At 39.9% G+C, this 19,782-nt stretch overlaps 1 protein-coding gene across 1 annotated transcript in view; it reads left to right on the forward strand.

Moving 5' to 3' along the window:
- RPL7 (ribosomal protein L7) overlaps positions 1-7,046 on the forward strand; it is a 7,440-nt gene extending 394 nt beyond the window's left edge. The window contains exons 2-7 of the mRNA XM_009272650.2: positions 608-710; positions 1,208-1,374; positions 2,028-2,165; positions 2,542-2,651; positions 3,795-4,005; positions 6,984-7,046. Of these exons, the coding sequence (XP_009270925.1) occupies positions 608-710; positions 1,208-1,374; positions 2,028-2,165; positions 2,542-2,651; positions 3,795-4,003 (727 nt within the window). The 3' untranslated portion in view covers positions 4,004-4,005; positions 6,984-7,046. The remainder of the gene's footprint in view (positions 1-607; positions 711-1,207; positions 1,375-2,027; positions 2,166-2,541; positions 2,652-3,794; positions 4,006-6,983) is intronic.
- Positions 7,047-19,782: the final 12,736 nt, after the last annotated feature.

The following is a 19,782-nucleotide window of genomic DNA, read 5'->3' on the forward strand; positions in this document are numbered from 1 at the left end:
TTCTCCTGGCTTGGCGGGGAGTCAGTGCTGCGCTGGGGTGCGCGAAGCCGTGTGCGGCTTGAGTAGGGAGCCATAGCTGGGTACGCTTAGGGTAGGAGCTCACCCGGGTAATTATGGCTCTATAAACGCTGGTCTTGCAAGTTTTGTGGCATCTAAGAGTTTAAATTTCTGAGCGAGCTTAGAATTCTGTAAGTTTCAGAGTACTACCAAACTAGTTTTTCTCTTAAAGCACCCGTTGAAATGTTTATTAATCTGAAAGAGATGCGCTTGAAACAGACTTCCTTTTATTACAAATTGGGTCGCAGCAGGGTAGGGTAGAAACTCCCTGTCGCTCAAGTGGTCTCAGTCTTTATGGTTGTGTACATAGGTTGTGTGCAGCTCAACAGCTAGTCTGTCGGATCGCCTTGTCTAGTAGAAAAGGTGATCTGTTCAGGCTGCATTGAGGCCTGGTGACAGCGGAAGCAAGTAAGGTGCCTCAATGACCCGGCTCGAGGCAGTGAGGCCTGCATACATATTGTGTTAGGAGTTTGCATTCATTGTTGTGTGTTACTTTAAAGACCAGTTTCTTCATAACAGCTAAAAGAGGTTTTTTTTTCTCTTCATTTAGAGCAAAGAAGGTGCCATCCGTACCGGAAAGCCTGCTGAAAAAGCGGCAGGCTTATGCAGCTGTAAAAGCTAAACGTCAGAAGAGGATGTTGGCTATAAAAAAGGTGAATATTTCATGACTCCTTGACTTGAATTGCTTATCTTTTGCAATATCAGCTACTACTGCTGATGTAATGCAATACAGAAGTTTACAGTATTTAGGTCTAGCACATTCATATTTTCTTAATGTTTTGGACTAAAATACGCTGCTTTTTTGGGGGGGGGGGTGTCAGTAACAAACCAGTTCTGGGCAGAGTAAGGGCAAAGTGTACGGTTGTCTATAAGATTAGTTAGCCTTCTACAAGGCAAGAGGTTACAGCCTTTGTGAGGGTAAGCTTGATGCGTGGTAACATTGTTAAAGGTAAAGCAGCGCTGCAGTGTAACAGTCTTCCAGATTCTCTAGCATATTAGTGAGAGTGATTCTAAACTCCGTGATACGGGCAGATGTTCCTTTAATCTGTGTTATTTCTGGGAAGTTCTAGAATATGCTACGTTATTTGAAGGTGGTTTTCATGTGTTAAAAGGCATTATATAATACTAAGTAATTTTCAATTGATTTCAGTCTCGTAAGGCACAAAGAAAACTCATCTATGCAAGAGCCCAAGCTTACCACAAGGAGTACAGGCACATGTATAGGCAGGAGATCCGTATGGCCAGGATGGCCCGGAAAGCTGGCAATTACTACGTTCCAGCGGAACCGAAACTGGCATTTGTGATCAGGATAAGAGGGTAAGATTGAATACGGATGTAAACAATTTTATGTTCAAAAGTACTGAAATTGGCTTTCCTGTTATCTGTTTTGAGGGCTTAATTATGTAAATAAAATCAAGTCTTCCGCTGGTGGCTTGGAAAGTTGTTGACAGTAATGTTGTACATGCACCAGAGGCTTATTAAGTGCAAAATCATTATGCTGGCTATGTCTCCTCTCTTCAGGAATCCTTGGTTTTTAAGAAGGTGGCAAGGCTACAAATACGTGCAGACAGTTTTTCTGTTTCACCTTAATCTCAATAAAATTACATGCCAGTATTCCTTAACATTCTACTAAGCTTTGTTTGAAGTGTGTGTTTAACTCTCCTTTGGTAAAGTGTTACAGAAAACTAACAAAAGGTGTGATTGGAAGAATTATGTTCAGGAGAGCACAAGGATAGTTCTAAATTGTTTCATTATAATGCTTATTTCAGTTCTTTTCATGGAAATAGATCTGTTTTAATACTGAAATATATAGAGATAGTAGATAATTTACTGAGCTAGTTTTGTGTAATTGGCAAAATAGTGATGCATTTCATATGGGAATGATACTATTGTGGTTTTTTTTTTTTAACCTGACACTTAAGTGTTTTCTGGGATGTAAATAATTGAGGCTTTTTTCCTATGTTCTCTAGTACCAATGGTGTCAGCCCTAAGGTCCGCAAGGTGTTGCAGCTTCTTCGCCTGCGTCAGATTTTTAATGGCACGTTTGTAAAACTCAACAAAGCTTCTATCAACATGTTGCGGATTGTTGAACCCTATATTGCATGGGGGTGAGTGAAATGGCTAGTTTTATCAAATCAGGGTGCAAATGTTGAGTGCCTTTTGCATTTTGCTACACTTGACTTGCAGTTTCCCTTGTGTTTAAAATGTTCTTATCTTCTGTGTGCTTTCCCTGCTTTGAATTGAAAACATGATGAAGGCAGTGCTTTAAAAGGCAATGCTTGTTAGATATGATTACAGTCTCATACTAGTGTTGTTGGGAACTCCGTATGAGTAAGATTTGCTTCTCTGTTGCTTTTGTATTTACAATTGCGACATGCTGAAATGATCCTAAATTGTTTGTTATGGAAGTTTCATTTGGGGATGTTAACTTGGAAGGTGGCTTGCAAAGACTAGTAACTTTTTTTTTTCCCTTGACTGTTTCAGTTATCCCAATCTGAAGTCTGTGCATGAATTGATCTACAAGCGTGGTTATGGCAAGATCAACAAGCAGCGCATTGCTCTTACTGATAATTCCCTGATTCAAAAACGCCTTGGTAAATACTGCTTCACTAAACAAAACAAGAAACCAACTTGTTGCCTTTGGATGATTAATGCTAAGCTGGACAACTATCCTTACTTGCTTCTGGAGAATAGGAGTGATTGGTTAATAATCTCTACTTCTGTCTTAATAGCTTAATACAAAGCAAGCTGGAAGTAACTTGTGTTATAAAGTATTGAAAACCAGTGTAAAGAATTGAATTTTAGCATTAAGTTTGTAATTTTAAATGTAAACTCCTTGACCTTTAATAGGTCAGTAGGTTTTTCAGTAATGAAAAGGTGCTGTGGCAGGAAAGAAGCTTATCATACGTAGCTGTGAAGTTTCAAGTTTAATATTAGACATTGCTTGTGTCTTAGACCTTCATGGTCTGGTAACAGACTTTTCAAACTTCCTGTCAGAAGAACTGGCTAGTAAAAGCCATTAGTGTACTTAGTAAAAACAAAGCATGGTGGTCAGTTGTCAGGAAATAGACTGCTCTAGGAGGCTCCTTCTTTTCCAGTCATGCCAGGAGCGAAAGGAAAGACTGATGTCGCTCCCATTTTTGGCACTTGATTTGTGTATCACTTCAAATTTGACTGTGTCACGTTTGTTCCTTTTCCAGGGCAATAGATAATCAGATTCTGAAGGTACAAGTATTATGCTATAATCACTTTCCTTTTTAGCATTGTATTTTACGAGCAGTTAACCTGTAACATGTCACTGAAGACTCTGGAAAGGCATTAAGAAAACATGCTGTTGCATTATTCAACAGCATAAGTAGTTCAGTGAATTTCCCCGAGCTACACATAACTAGGGTTTAAGTGTATTTAATCTAGCTTTTCTTCAAAGAACACAGTCTATTTTCGTAAGATTCCCTAAGTGGGGTTTGTTTTCTGTTGTTCCTCATTGCTGGCTACAAATACCAACAGTTGAAACTGATGCCTCTTGCCAGATGTAACAACTAAATAATGAGTTGGCTGCAGCTAATCCATGTTAATTGGAAAAGTCAGTCATTGGGTGTCATGACAGAGTGGGTTCTTTCTGACTTCCTGAAGTTGATCAGAAAAAGTAGGTATGACAATAACAACTTGATGATTTTTAGCTTGTCGTTGACGAGTGGCTCTGTAGCCCTTCTGAAAACAACGTTTCTGAATTTTAGGAAAGTTTGGCATCATCTGCATGGAAGATGTGATCCATGAAATTTATACTGTTGGCAAGAACTTCAAAGTTGTGAACAACTTCCTTTGGCCCTTCAAATTATCCTCTCCTCGGGGTGGAATGAAGAAGAAAACGATCCACTTCGTGGAAGGTGGGGATGCTGGTAACAGAGAAGATCAGATCAACAGACTCATAAGGAGAATGAACTAATGGTGAGATATTACCAAAGGTTAATACTATCCACTGTTCTGTCTCTGCTGTGTAGGCAGCTGCCGTTATTGGTTGAACGTTCAGGTCTAATATATATTCACTCATGCTTGGGTGGTACCTACGGTATAAAGCTACTTGGACAATACAGTGTTCTGATTTTATTTTTAAAGTCTGGCTAAAGCTTAAACATTTGTGAAGAAATTAAATCTTCGTTACAGCTGATATGTTTAGGAAGTATAAACATTACCAATAACTTACTTTTCATTTACCAATAACTTGTTTTAAAACCTTATTTGGGTTTTATGATGGGAAGCCTTGAGATCTGGGCTAAAATTTTCAGCCCTCATTAATGAATTCTTAATATGATCAAAGTCTTGTGATTGCAAGTACAGTGTTTTTTTCAGATTGTCTGATTTCTGCTATAAAAGCCTGTTTAGGACTGGGAGAAATTAAATTACCAATTTAGAATTTTAATGGTCTAAATTTTCAGCTTGTTCAGGCTTCAAAATGATTCAATTTAAGCTTTCATGTTAACATGACCAAGATGGTAATTTTGAAAGACTAATTTGCCCATTTGAATAGTCTGTCCTTTAGAAATGGGAAGGTTTTTTAACACTTAAAGCAGTTTGACAGTGACAGCTGAGTCCTGAAGTTAGTATCTAGTTCAAACAATGTCTTACCATCTATTGTTCTCACTCTGCTGTTCCTGCTTTGATGAGAAGTCTCTGCCATTCAAAGCCAAAACTTCATTCAGAGTTCTCGTACTTCCCATTGCTTTTTCCACCTTTTTAAACACTAAAGTAGCTTTGGTGTTGCCCATATCTTATTTTCAGTCAAGGACAAATGCCTTTTTGGTATGACAGATATGCTGGAATTTAAGAAAACTTCGTTGTGTTAGGATGCTTGGAAAGAATAACAGGCAAAGACCCAATTTTACCCAAACTGATTCCTCCAAAGGCAAGAAGGGTTTTTTGGTTGGTTGGTTTTTTGGTTTGGGTTTGGTTCGTTTGGGGTTTTTTTTGTTGTTTTTTTTTCTTCGGTTTTGTTTTTTTTTTTTTAGAAATCAGATGTGCAGTTTACTTAGGAATTCCTAACTTCCAGAGGGTCAGCTAATAAAAAAATAGTGAGTAGTGATGTGACTTCATAGCTTAAAACAGGTGTTTGGATGAGTTCTCAGAAATCAAATTTTCTGAAGGAGGGGAAGTAGTTTGGGAGTTTTTTAAGCCTTTTAAAAATGTTTTTATAGCTAACAAGGCATAGCAAGTTGGGCTCATTGAGGTCTGCTGTCTGTCCAAGTCAAATGGAAAGATATTTCATAGGACTGACAGCTTTTTTTCTTGAAGCTTTTTTGTAGGCTGTTCTTCCTCAGTTTCCACTCCCCCAAGCTTTTTGCATGTTGCTTTGTTGTCTCCATCTGTGAAGCAGCAGAGTTTTAAAGCACTGGTTACATGGCACGTGGAAACTTGCGCTTTGGGAATATAGTTGCTTACTGGGGACAGTGTTCTTGTAAAGCTTTTTAGCTCAACTATGGGAAGAAGTGGGTAACTTTGAGTAGCAGAATTGCTGTGCTGTCTGGTGCCTGGGGTGATGTTATGTTACTCATACTAGTATTGTAGAAATTTTGCTGCTGGTGGCACAAACTCTTACAAGTTCAGTACTGGCAGATGTTTCCCTTAAGTTAGTGCATGAGGCTTCATAGTCAAGATTGAGCAAAACTACTTTTGCTTTATGCTCCTGTCTGGTGTCTGAGTGCAAGATGGAAACTGCTATTTTTAATTGAAACCTTGCAGGTTTTCTGTCAGTGTAGATCCTTTCTCCTGATGTTTGTCAGTGAAGATGGAGAAGTATACTGGTGGTCTTGAGTTTTCAGGAGCCTTCCTACAGGAGGGAAGCTTCTAGTTCACTATTGCAGTGGCTATAAATGCCTGTGAGGAGTAGTATATTGGCAGAGAAACTAGGGTTATTCAGCTGGTTGCTTGTGTTTTTCATTGGACTTCTACCTCAGCATCCCATGTAAGTAGCAGACATCAGGGCTTTACTCCATCTTTCAATTTAGGAAGTGACCTTGCAGTTTCTTATTTTATGCTTATAAGCAGTTAGTTCTTCTGCTTGGACTGCAAACAATCGTACCTCTGGTGTAAAGCTAAGATAACTGATTGTTCTTGTCTTCTGCACTTTCTATTCCTGCTATTTTCCTACTGTTCTGAATAGAGTGCATGTTTGAAATACCTACATGTAGAAAATAGAATGTTGTAGGTTTCTGCTGAAGTAATGGCCAACTAGAGCAGTAGGTTCAGATGAGATATTGGCAGTACTCTTAAGTACTGTCATTCTGAAGGGCCATGTATCTGAAGATGAGTATTTATTCTTCTTCCCTATATGTAGCTGGTTTCCTGTTATTTGTCTTTATTTCTTATTACTTAAGTGGTAGTCTCAAATAGATTTAAAAAAACAAACAAAGACTTCCCATACCAATTCCTTCATATAGATTGGGGGAAAAAGAGCATAGTACTTGATACCAAATTTTGATAATTCAGTATTGGCAAGATGCTGAATTTCATTAGCTCTCAAGAAAACTTTACAGGAACTGGTCTCAAGTCTGCTTTTTTGCTTTCATTTTTGTATGTAAACGGTCCCTGAAATGTGCTGAAAATAGGGTTACTGCAGCAAAAGTTAAAATGTCTTTAAATATCAAGTTCCCCCTGCTAGGCTTTTAGACAAATAGGAAAATAGGTACCAATAGTTGAAGGTAGGAATGTGTATCCTGTTAGTTCTGGCACTTGACATCTGTGTTGTGAGTGAAAAGATGCTAATATAGAAGTTAGTTATTGTGTGCAAGACTATTGAAGTCTTAAATCCAGTGAAATAAAATCAGTATTTTTAGCCCAAGTGATAAACTGTAGAAATGTATTAATTCTTCGGGTGGCCAAAGTAGTTTCAGATCTACACGTCTAATGATACTTCTTTTTTCCCCTTTCAGATTCAGATGCCCAGCTGCAATCTTTCAAACTCTGGTCTATTAATAAAGCCATCTTGCACGAAACTGTGTGTCATCTCGATTGGTCTCTTTCTGTGATCCTCTTCTCTAGTGGTGGCGGTTGCTAAGTTAACTTTGGAGTAACCTGTTTCAAAGACCCATGTACAGTTTGAATTAGCGGTATATAGATAATACTGTTTCACCTTCATTTGGAGGAAGAAAATTTGGAAGGATTCACGCAGGTAACATTAGTTTTTGAGTGGCAACAGTTATTTATTTTTGTTGTGATTAAAAGTACAGTAAATGACAAACTGAGCGAGTGGACAGGATTCTTACTTAGTTGTAGTGCACCAAAGCTGTGCGAGAAGATTTTTCTGTGTAAAGAAGAGGCAAGGGTAAATCGGTTCTTAACATGTTAAGATCCTGATTTTAAGATCATAATAATTACTTCCAGCTCTGAACATCTTCAGGTATTTTTTACCAAAGGAAACATGAAATACTTTACAAAATAGCAAATTATTTTCCACATTCTAGATAATTACTCATCTTTACGTAATTTGTTTGCAGTGTTTTATTTCAGATACTGTAGAAGTGTTGACCACAGGATTCATGAGGGTATGAACAGTTGTTGCTAATGTGTAGGTCTAGCAGAGTACAGATCAGAAACCCAGGGACTGGTAAAATGCATAATTCGGCTTGCATTCAAACTGACTTCTCATCTCGCGAGCACTTCACTGAAGGAGCCTTAGCCTGCCGAGACATTTGGTACAACAGATCAACAAGTCACGTTGGCTCTGACTGAAATGCTTTTCTCAGTTACAGGCAAGCTGTATTTACATACTTCACCAATGAAGGATGTCCATTTAAAAATCACTGGCATTGATTTTTTTTTTTTCCAATTTGTGAAAAAGCTTATTTCTGCACTTTAAATAAAACTTCTGAACAGCAATGCTAGTTTATTAAAGCTTGTCAAAAGCTAGTTTTGTTTTTAAATAACTCTGGAAATTATTATAGTGGCTTAACTGAAAATAGTTGTGTGCTTTTGTTTGTTAATGTGTTAGGACATTGGCAAAAGAGCTGAGTGTCAGATGGGTCAGTGTTTCCAGATACTTGAACAACTGAGTTCTAAAACCTGAAGTGACAATTCCCCTATTGTGAGTCGAGCTCCAAAATCTAGTAACACAGCTTCTTGTCTCTAAATGTGAAAGTACCAGCACCTTTGTCCATTTAAGCTAATAACTGCACTAAATCAGAAGAACTTAGCAGTTCCTTACAGCTGTTCAGTGCAAGTAAGTAGACGGCTGATACATGCTTGAAAAGGGTTCAATGAGTGAATGAGGTGAAAACCATGAAAGTACTTCATTTGTTAGGCATCTTGGTAAAGTGATAAGCGGTATGATTTACAAGGAAAAAAAGTTTTCATAAAGTTGCTGGGTGAAGGGAAAAGATCTTATGGTGAAAATTACAATAATTGCTTTGCACTATTAATGGGAAACCTCAGTTCTCGTCTTGATCTTGTAAGAGAACAATCTGACTCCCTTCAGCTTAAAACTGCACCAATAGGCAATGAAATTCAGCTAGCGGGGGGACGTACCTGAGAAAAGTTTTGACGACTTCAGTATCCTTGTTTGTTTGTTTCAATTGGTAGAGTTCTTCCATTCCTTTGCTACAAGGTTTTCAGTTATTTCCCTTTGACTCGTACACATGTTCTAGTATATTCTTAACAGAAAAACATTTCATGGCTATAAGGAAGCCATACAAATGGATAGCAAACTTTGTATGATGGGTGTAGAGAACAAAAGATTAACTCATGAAGTTAATCAGTGCTGTAGGACCTTGTTTGTCTGATAATGCCCTGTAGGTCCCAAACTTTGTTTAAAGGAATACATGCGCTGAAGTGTTAGTGAGGAGAACATTAATTTGGTTTTCATCGTACTTGAGCAACTCATTTTTCTTACCTGCCTTTGAAATGCGCTTTCAGATAACAGCTGCAAAATGTTAATACATAGTGTGGGAACTAATATTAAAGTGTAGCTGTGTATAAGCTGGTAATCCTGCATAGTTGGTCACCTTTTACACTAGCATAGCTTTCCAGATCTTCAGTATTGCTCTTCAGGCATGTCCCATAGTAGGCAATTACAGAAATAGCTTGTGATCTGATAGTTAAGGTCAGAATTTGCACTGGAAATGAGGCATGATCCACTTGATGCATGAATAGTATGGAGTATTTATGAGGTAATATGAGTTAAAAATGTAGCTGATGAAGACAATCACTTGGTCCCTAAACAATAAATAATGCAGATCCTTTGTCAACATTCTATGATAAAGTTCAGGTTCTTGTAAACATGCTGGTTTTTTCTCGCTGTCCATAACTGCCAGCTGCTGACACATTCTGGAGCAAAATTTCTATTAACTCTTGCCCTCTTTCAGAATGACCAACATCTTCCTTTTTTTCCTCAGAACTGAAGCCAGAAGCTTTACCTAATAGCTATTGGAGAAGCAACAGGAGACCGTTTGAAACGCTAACAACTCACAAATTTTTCAGGCATGCTGAGGTTTATGTGCTTTACAGTTAATTGGTATTGCCTTCTTTGCTGGTGTCCAGCTCATACAGCCTGTTTCACTATCACCAAGTGTAAAGTCATACATCTGGAAATGGAATGGGAGCCTATCCCAAGAATCGGTGTTTTGAGAGAAAGTTAGGAGGCATGATGGATAGTCAGCTGAACATAAGCTCCCACTTGGCCAAATGCAACTCTTGGATGCATTAAAAAGGGGATATCAAATGGAATGGGGGAGGTAATACTACTTTTGTTCCAGTAGTGCTTACGCTAGTGCCAAATGCAGTATCCAGTTCTTGTGCCAAAAATCAAGCACATGCCTTGTAGTACTTGGAGAGCTTACTTTAAAGGCAGACACGGTTCCGAAATGAGTATCTACCTATAATTACCTCCATGGAGAAAAGTAGTTTGATAATAGAGAATTCTTTGATCTAACGAAGCTATAATAGGATGAAATGTCTTGAAATTGAAGACAGATAAATTTTGGCTTTAAGCAAACAATTTTAATGGAACATAATAGACACTGGAACACTTAACCAGCGGTGTGCCAGATTCTTTGTCAGTGGTCACTTCTAAATTGAGGTTTGGGGTTTTTTCTTCCTTTAAAGCATATGCTGTACTTCTAAGAGATTTGTTGAGGCCGGTCCCGGAGCCTCTCTTACTCAGCAGAAGTTACTAAATGCAGGCTCTTCAGGTACTCAAGGGATACAAGTTAGAGCCTTGTTTTAAGATGTCTGGCTACCCAGAGTGAAATTCAGAATGGTGGTGGTGGGTGTTAGGTGCTTCACAAGGCAACTTGGACTAATGCAGCACGCAAAGTGGCAAGTCACCTAAACCTTGGCATAAATAGCGCTCAGGAGAGGGATAGTGCCACTTCACGTACCTTTTACAGGCTTTGCTGCTTCTGCCCATTTGGAATCCAGATCTCACAGCTCTTTCCTGAGGGCGGGGCCACGTGTTTTTTAGAGAATTAAGCAGGGCTTACTGTCAATTCTGAGTCCCCAGCAAGCAAAGTGGTGTCCCTGCTTCATACAACAACTACTTTGCTCATGCCTAGGAAACGAGATGCATGGGTTTTGTTCAAACCAGTCCTTCCATCTCCCAGGTTCTAGAAGACTCTCCTTTCCACAGAACTGTAGGTGAGAAAGTCTCTGCACATTGCTCCTTATTGAAGCTGTGCTAAAGTCTAAGGCAGGGAAAAGATCCTGATTTTAGCTTAGATTAGGAAACTGCAGAGCAGACAGAGGTACGAATCTGAAAACAGTCGAGCTTAGAGGGAACAAAATTTTAGTTTCCCAAATCCCAGGCAAAATGTTCTGCTCAACTAGTTTCATTAGGTGCAAGTTGTGGGAATTTTTTGGTCTTCAGGGATCTTTAACGTGATTGTACCAGTTCTCTTTTGTGAAGTTCCCATTCTTGGCATACTTGTTTTTTCTAAAAGCTTTTGCACCATACCAGACTACTCCAGGCATCTAGGATCCCAGAAATATCTTTGCTCTGCATAAATACAGGTTTAGATGTAAGTAGGCTCTTACATGGTGCAGTTTTTCATGACTGAAAAGTGAAAAATCAAGTTGTACTGAGCTTATGAATTGCAAGTGCTAAGAAAGAACAAGGATGTTCAGAAACAATTTTCTACACAAAGCTTCCATCATTTTTCAGTCTGTCTGTAGGTGATCACACTAGCCATTTCTAGCCTGATCCGTGAAAACGAGAAGTACTTGTGACCTTGGTCATATTGCAAATAAGAGCAAATTTTCAAAGTTCAGAGCTGTAAGCAATTTTCTCTGAATTATTTTTCTAAAGATAAAAAACTCCACAAAAGCAGTTTTTTATCTACTGTGTATTTCTTCATATAAACTACTAATTGCACCAAATATCTTTCATTATGAAATAAGCAGGTACTTGGAGGGAAAACAATGAGAAGCAAGGGAGTGTACAGTCACAGGGCCCTGGGGTGTACATAGGGAAGAAGCCACATGCAAAGTAAAATCTAGGGTAGAGGAGGAAAAGGGAGCAGTGGGAGGTGTAAGCAGCAGTATTACTCTTCGCTTGCTTAGCACTGTTTTGGCAGTGCAGAGAGGCTGTAAATCCAGTTTAACTAGCCAGCATGCCACATGCTTCCCATCCTAAGTTGCTCTGGCAGTCAGAGGCGTTCTGTACAACTTAACTAGTCTTTGGAGTCTGCCTGGAGCGCTGGCCGTCTCGTGGTGAATGTGTGCTGCCCAGGCCCTGCGGTGGTGTCGTGAAGCTTTACCCATGGCATGTTTCCACTCCTGCTGCACTTTGTTAGGAGCTATGCAAGGATTACCACACTGCCATGTCTGATGGCATCTGTTATCCACAATATTATGCTCTTCTTTTTTATTGCACAATAAAATTCAATTGAAGTTTTCGAGTCTTGATCACTCTGAATATCTCATGTATAGAATACCACAGTAGTACCTAATAATTTCAGCAAAATGTGTGTTTAAATTTTTGATACTAGTACTGTATATCACACATCATTATAACAAGGCCTCCAAGACAGAAAGAAATAGGATACAGTGAGCCAGGACAAGGAGGAAAATGGGATTCAAGGAAGGCTCTAAACATCTCTAGTTTTAGTTTGAAAAGCTGGTAGGCTCCTTTATTTTTCCTTTAGCTTCTTTTGCCAGGTTTTATTTAACACAACTGAATTGTAAGAGAACAAGTCTAACTAGTAAATTGTAATACTGGCACTTTTTTGGTGCCAATCCTAATTTTAAAAGCTTAACTTCTTTTCTTTAACCTGAATTTTTTTTTTCCTGCTCTTCTCTCCTACTACTGAAATATACTTTTGTGAAAGGAGAAAGAAAAATTAGGTGGGGCTTTTCTTTATGCAGATGGTCTACTAATATACCCCCCTTTTTGGGAGAAGACGTCAGGATTGAAAACAGCATAAATACTGGTGACAGTTCAGTTGGTTTTAGTTAGGCGTAGGAAGTGTTAATTATGTGTTAAGAAGAAATTAAACTAATTACGTAGTAGTGTCTAGCTCTGTAACATTCTTTACTCTAGAAGACTAAAGGAATCAGGATGTAAACATTGCATTTATTTATAACCCAAAGTGTTGAAGGTGAGGGGGGTTTAGCTCTGACTTGAGTACAGTGTTAACTAGTAGATATTACTTTTATTATTCTACTACTTTAGTTTTAAAGATTGCTTTGTCAGTTTAAAGTCTGGTGGTTCTTTGAAGCTTCTGCAAGATCTTTGCTGTTTTACTTCTCATGAATATCTCTGAAACTGTTGCTTTCAAGTAGTGTTTTGAGGACATGAAACTTGGTAGACAAAAGTCCTAGAAAAAATCCCACAACATTCCTTTAATCCTTTTATTTGCTTTTACTTACTGTATAAAACTAAAAATCAGCTGGCTCAATGTAGAATGAAGTGAATGACTCCAGAGAATATGTATTTTGAACAGTACTTCCAGGCTAGCTTGTTTCCAATACCTTATGAAGAAAGCCTGAGTTAACTGCCTTCTAGCCTCTCTGTCCTAGCATCTGGCTTTCTGCTGTCACAGTGTTCATTTCTACTCTGTTGGATTGCAATCCCTGGCTTCCCCAAATGAAGGGTAAACATTTCTAACTACTGTTCTACAGCTTTCATTTCTAAAGTCTTTGTATGTCAGCATTCTTCTTAGCAGGCTTTGAAGTACTTTACCTCTGACATCAGTACTACGCTCTTCTTTCTGCTGGGAGAACAGACCTGCATAGACAGCATGACTTGCCAAGGTTTACCTGGCAGACTGGTAGCTGAGCCAAGACTCGGCCCGCAGGGACGGGAGGGGAATCTACAGCCTGGAAGGAAGCCTCTGAGCGGTGTCAGGGGGCCGGTGGCCGTCTCTGGGAACGGGATTTGAGCCAGCCGGTGTACTGTGACCAGGGAGGGCTCTGAAGCCAGGTCGCTGTGATCACAAATGGAGGGAGATGTACCTGAGAAACTACCATTAAAAAACTGTGATTGCTTTCTCCCTCCCCACAGCTCCCCAGCTGAACCATCCTTGCAGGCAGGGTTGGGACTCACTGTCCAAAATCCTGTCCTGGATTTAGTCTTCTTGAACATGAATCCCTGACTCAGGTTTTCAGAGGTACGTGGAAAGGTGGTAATAGTCTGTGCTCTTTTTAGCAGGTTAGTCTAGTGCACTTATCTGGGAAGAGGTTGTCTGTGTGTACTCAATAATCTTCTGTGACTGAGATGGGTTCAAATTCACATCTATCAGCCTGCAGCAAAAATGAACTACGATTCTTACAAACTGAGTTTTTCTGAGTAACGGCTATGCTTTCTTTTGAACTCAGTGTTACATATGGTCTGAGTTATCCTACTGGCTTGAGTATCTTTTGCTCTATAGATATCTATCGTGGATGTTAAATAAATTTAGACTTGATATAAATACAGAGATTCTTTGCCCTGCCAAAATGTTCATTACTCTGGACAGGCACAGTAGGAGAATTTTAGGAGACAATTTTGGCTCCTGTAGTCCTGCAGGACTAAGCTTGTGGGTACGCTTTAAATACCAGTTCAGGTACCTATCTGCAAGGAGAACTGGGTCCAGAGCCAGGCCTGAGCCAGCAGAGTTTTCAGCTGGAGCGAGGGTTGGGCTGGACCAGCAGAGGGGCAATATCCTCGGACTAATCCCTCTTAGGTCTGCTCTTTTCATATATTCAAATGAGCCAGTCCCTCTTTTGAAACTCAGTGACTGCTTCTTTTTATCTAAACTGGCTTCTTTTCTTACAATTTTTACCCCTGGGTTCTGTGAAAACTTAAGCTGTGAAAAAACAGGAAATGGGAATGCAATAACACTTTAATTTCTGTCCCTTCCCTTAACATGCTTCTTTTCACCAAGCCCGTCGATTCTCCACTACACAAGTAATCTAGATGAGTAATCGGTTATGTTGGAGTAGCAAGCCAAGACCTGGGATAAATTTGCGGAGTTTTTGATCCCAATGCTGTACTAGCACTTTCTGGAAGATGGTTGTTGTACTGAGGAAACTGTAAACTAAAATGAATGGAGCTTGTAAATCAAGTGATGGCACATACATGTGATCTTTAAAATATAATCTTAGTGAATCATGTTACATTAAAAACATTGATACGTAGTTAGATTTAAATGCACTTTTTGTTAAATGCCTAGATTATTATTGGTTTTGTTCGTTCCCTTGTCGCTTTGTTTTCTTCTTTCACAAAATGTGCGTGCTTGAGCAAAAGGGGCTATTTCTGCATGAATTATGCTTTTCAGAATGCAAATCTTGATTCTAGTATTTAGTTTCTTACCATGTTTTCAGTCTGAGTGTTCCTGAACCAAGATTTTGCAATGGGAATAAACTTCTCCTAACTTTTGCTCAGAAGCTGAGCTTTTGAAGTGAATATAATTTTTTTTCCAATGATAAGCTGTCACTTCTGAAAAAACAGTAAAGATATTCAATTTTTCTTCCTATTTTTTATATGACGTGTTTTAACAGTATAGATAAATGTGTGTGGGTAACAGTTGTTCTACATGGGAAATGAAAGGAAATCTGTAGGAAAAGTCTGTGTATCCCTGAAGAAAAGCAGGACTTTTCTCCAGCTGGGAATCAGGATGATGAAGTTCTCCCTCCACAGATTATTTTTCCCAAGGACTCCTGTTACTTAACCATCTGCAATGTCTCCTCTTGAAGTGCTGAACTTAAACCTGTATATTCGTAATACAGAAGTACTGTGAGAAGCTTCTGGGTCTTTAAGACCTTCAGGATCCTGTCGAGATGCCAAAGTTAATGGTGCTGACAGCTCTATCAGACAGAAAGGCTCCTTCTGCAGTAACACGCTGTGGAAATGTTCCTCCTGGTAACACCCCTGTACAAAGCTACGCATAGCTGAAGGCTACAAAAAGGCAATTGCTTTAGTGTGTTGAAACTATTTTATTTCAAGCAATTGTGCTTAGACTGAGATCCAACAATACTACTATTAGTTACATGAAATTTCATTAAAATTGCATCCAGAGCAGGCTTTGGTTGGGAAGAGAAAATAGCCCCCAGTCCAAAAGCTGCCCATTATCCAGCTGGAGCCTTCACATGCGAAGTACAGTTCCTGTAATCAATTTATGATTTTGGATGCTGCTGAATACCTATGAAGTAGGATGTATCAGAGCACATGTCAAGCTGTAACCTCTGCAGAAAGTTTTGGTCGCTTTCTGAAAGGTCACTTAGAGAAAAAGAATCCCTTTTAATCATGCATGTTTTGTGGGGTCCACATTCTAGGAATGGCTGGGAAAGACAGGGCACGTGGTTTAGAACCAGTAGTAATCTAAGCATTAAAAATAGTTGTAGGTACTCAACTCCGCATACCTTTTGGTCTCTTACACAAAGCCTGTAGGGACATGGCAGATGACTGCACCACAGTCAATTTGTAAATGAATCTCTAGATGGAGCCAAAACAGATCTAATGTGTGAGTTTTGCAGACAAAGAAATGACCTTAAGATTTTCTACTGAAGGCCTACAGCTATGAGAAAACATCTAATTCCGTAACAGATCTTTATATTCACCTGAAAACTACTGAGGTTCCTTACTGAATTTTTTAGGGTTTAAAGCCTGAAGAATTGCAGTGCTCATAGTCTAAACAATTGCATATCAGGGCATTTTACTACACATTAATGGCTAATGTAATGTTAGAATCCCTTATCTCACAGTAAATCTGCACCTGTGCACCCATTACATATACAAAATCAGTATGACAATCTCATGGTGTTTCTTCCGATATCTGCCTGCACATTAATGATTTCTGAATTGTCAGCACTGAGAAGTGCCAGTCACACATGTTCCCTTTTGGTGCTGTATTTATGGTGTGATGTCTGGTTTGCCAGTCATTTACTTGCCCACTGTTTTAGAAAAGCATTTAACAGCTATGTTATATGTACAGGCTTAAGAATCCCAACACTGTTGCCTGAAGTGCCTATTGATAGTTTAGGATAGACCAATGTTTGAAACCCTTCTTTTCCTTGAGAAAAGAAATTGCAGAGTGCAAATATAACGCTGAGTAAAAATAACCCTTGATTAGTTTTATATGTTATTCTTAATTATTTCCATAATGTAGACCATTTCATAATAAAGAGACTGTTTGCAGTTGCTTTTGCTTTAATTTTTCCCTCATACAACTTTATAGAAATGCATGGTTTCACAGACTCACAATGGTAACTGCTGTATCTGGAAGGAAAGCATCTATGTCAAAACTGACCAAATTAAAACCAACTTTATGAGCTATCCTTTTTGGCACAGAACCTCCTCAATCTTGCTGTTCACTGGAGCTGAAGGCAGCTGCACTATTGGACAGCACCTTTCGAGCCAATCCTGTAAAAAAACATAGTGAGTTTGTGCCATACTGTGTTAAGACTAAGAGAAAACTACAGCTCTCAAAAATACAGCTTTCTGCACTGTCCCTGAACAACTGCTTAGACCGCATGGTCTCGGGTAGATGCTCCCAGCCTCGCAATTGCTTTCTACCTTGGCAAAAAGATAAGATCCCAGCAGTGACTGCACTCACAGATACTGCAGAATACCCAGTGAAGCCAGTCGAGAACCGCAAGCGTTGCCTTGCATGGAACCCAGCTGGCACTAATTCATGGTAACTGCCCCTGTGATGTTGCAATTGATCCTCAGCAATGGCTCTTGCAGAGACTACAAGTAACCCTTAGTTGCTGAGTCAAAAGTCCCACACCACCTCATTTTATTTCTGACTTAATTGCATGAGACAATGCCTCTTTCCGGACAGCAATACTCACATGCTGAGTGACCCAGAAACTTTTGGCCCCAATTAGTAGATGATCCTTACTCATAACGTGTGACTGACGGAAGAACTGCAAGTGTGTCCGTCTCTCTGCAGACTCAGTTGCAGGGCAGGAACTGCCTTTGCTCAGTGTTCTGCTGATGAAAGGTGTCCATTAGACACAAAATGTGAAAGCAATTATGGGAACTTTGTCAAGGTAATAAACCCACACTGTTTCAGTGATTTATTCCTATCGTAGCGACATGCGAAGAGAGAATGAGGTAGATCTGGTTAATGTATGCAGAGGGCGTCTTTGCCATTATCTGATGTTGAATGTGGATAACTGCACTAGGTGATATGGCAGCTCTAGTTCTACTACGGTATTCCTCTATGATCCCTGGCAAAGCACCAAGAGCCAGATAAACATTCATAGTGAAACGTCAAATAGTAGAACTTTATCTCTAGCCTCAGAGCAACAATGAAATATGATTTATGTGAACAGAAAACTATGCTCTGTAGTGACAAGGAGCTAACTTTAAAGTAAATGAGAACTTGTATAACTAATAGAGATGAATCATGAAAAAAAATAGGTTGGAAGGAAGCTCTTGAAGTCAATCGCTTGCTCAAGGTACGGTAACTTCGACATTAGGTCAGGTTGCTCAGAGCCTTGTCCCTTGAGTTTTGAAATTCTCCAGGGATGGAGATGCTACAGTCTTTCTCCATGATACCAAATTACTCTCACGTAACTAATTTTCCCTCTTGCAGCTTATGGCAGTTGCCTCTTGTTCCTTTTGCTGTGCGCCTCCATGATGATGCAGTCTGGTTCCATTTTCTCTAACCTCCATTTAGGTACTTCAAGATTGCAATTAGAGTCCCCTCTCTCTTCTCCTTTAGCCTTCTTTTTTCCGGGCTAAACAAACCCAGTTCCTTCAGTCTCTCATCATGTATGTGTCATCTCCCTGAATACCTTAGTAGCCCTCTAGATTTTCCGTTTTGTTGGCATATCTCTTGGGAGGCCCCAAACTGGACACAATACTCCAGCTATAGCTTTACCAGATACAGCTTTATGCCATGCTTTAGCTAACATAGATCAGTATGCAGTTAGCCTTCACCATTGCAAGGACACATTGGTGGGCTCATGTCCACCAGGACCCTCACATCTTTTTCTGGAGAAATGCTTCTTAAATCTAGTTTAAAGCCCTCCTCACTAGGTTAGCAGGTCTGTGGGCAAATATGCCCTTGCCCCACTTCTTCAGATGGATCCTGTCTTTCCTTGGTATTTCTCGTTCTTCAGACTTTCATGGTCATAGATGCCAAAACCCTCCTGATGACACTGACCAAACAGACAGATACTGACCTGCATTTCCACTCATGCCTGAACTATTCCCCTTGATGAGCAGGCTTGAGAGGAATGCCATCTGGAGCTCCATATCCTTCACCTTTGTCCCCAGAGGACTGCAGTAGTCTCCTCAAGGTCTGCACTAGTAGTATAGTACCATTAGTGCCCATGTGGAAAAGCATCAAAGCATAATATTCCAAAGACCAGATTACTCAGCAATTTATCCACAGTGTCCCAAATCCAGGCCCTGGGCAAGCAGCAACCCTCTTGAGACAGCAGCTCCATGCAACAGATGGGTGCTTCTGTCTCTCACAGAAGGCAATCTCTAAGCACTATCATCCATTGCTTCCCTTTTTAGCCCTGGTTCCCATCTGTCAGTCAGGCATGGCTGGCCCAGACACCTCTTTTGTCAGAGCTTCCTCCTCCTCTTATGGGGGCCCTGCCATTGCTCTGCAGCTCAACAGCTGCAGTTGGAAAAAGAGCTCTTGCTGTGGAAGTCATCAGTATCCATCCTGTCTTCTACCAGAAGCATAGTTTATCATAGAATCACAGAATCGTTTGGGTTGGAAAAGACCTTTAAGATCATCAAGTCCAACCGTTAACCTAGCACTGCCAAGTCCACCACTAAACCATGTACCTAAGTGCCACATCTACATGTAAAGACATGTAGATACCTCCATGTATCTACATGTAGATATCTGTAGATATCTACATGTAGATATCTACATGTAGATACATGTAGATACATGTAAATACCTCCAGGGTTGGTGACTCAACCACTTCCCTGGGCAGCCTGTTCCAATGCTTGACAACCCTTTCAGTGAAGAAATTTTTCCTGATATCCAATCTAAACCTCCCCTGGCGCAACTTGAGGCCGTTTCCTCTTGTCCTATCACTAGTTACTTGGGAGAAGAGACCAACACCCACCTCGCTACAACCTCCTTTCAGGTAGTTGTAGAGAGCGATAAGGTCTCCCCTGAGCCTCCTTTTCTCCAGGCTAAACAACCCCAGGTCCCTCAGCCACTCTTCTAAGACTTGTGCTCTAAACCCTTCACCAGCTTCGTTGCCCTTCTTTGGATGCGCTCCAGCACCTCAATGTCCTTCTTGTAGTGAGGGGCCCAAAACTGAATACAGTAGTCGAGGTGC

The sequence above is a fragment of the Aptenodytes forsteri genome, unplaced genomic scaffold (genome assembly GCF_000699145.1).
Source record: "Aptenodytes forsteri isolate BGI_AS27 unplaced genomic scaffold, ASM69914v1 Scaffold62, whole genome shotgun sequence".
NCBI classification, from domain to species: domain Eukaryota; kingdom Metazoa; phylum Chordata; class Aves; order Sphenisciformes; family Spheniscidae; genus Aptenodytes; species Aptenodytes forsteri.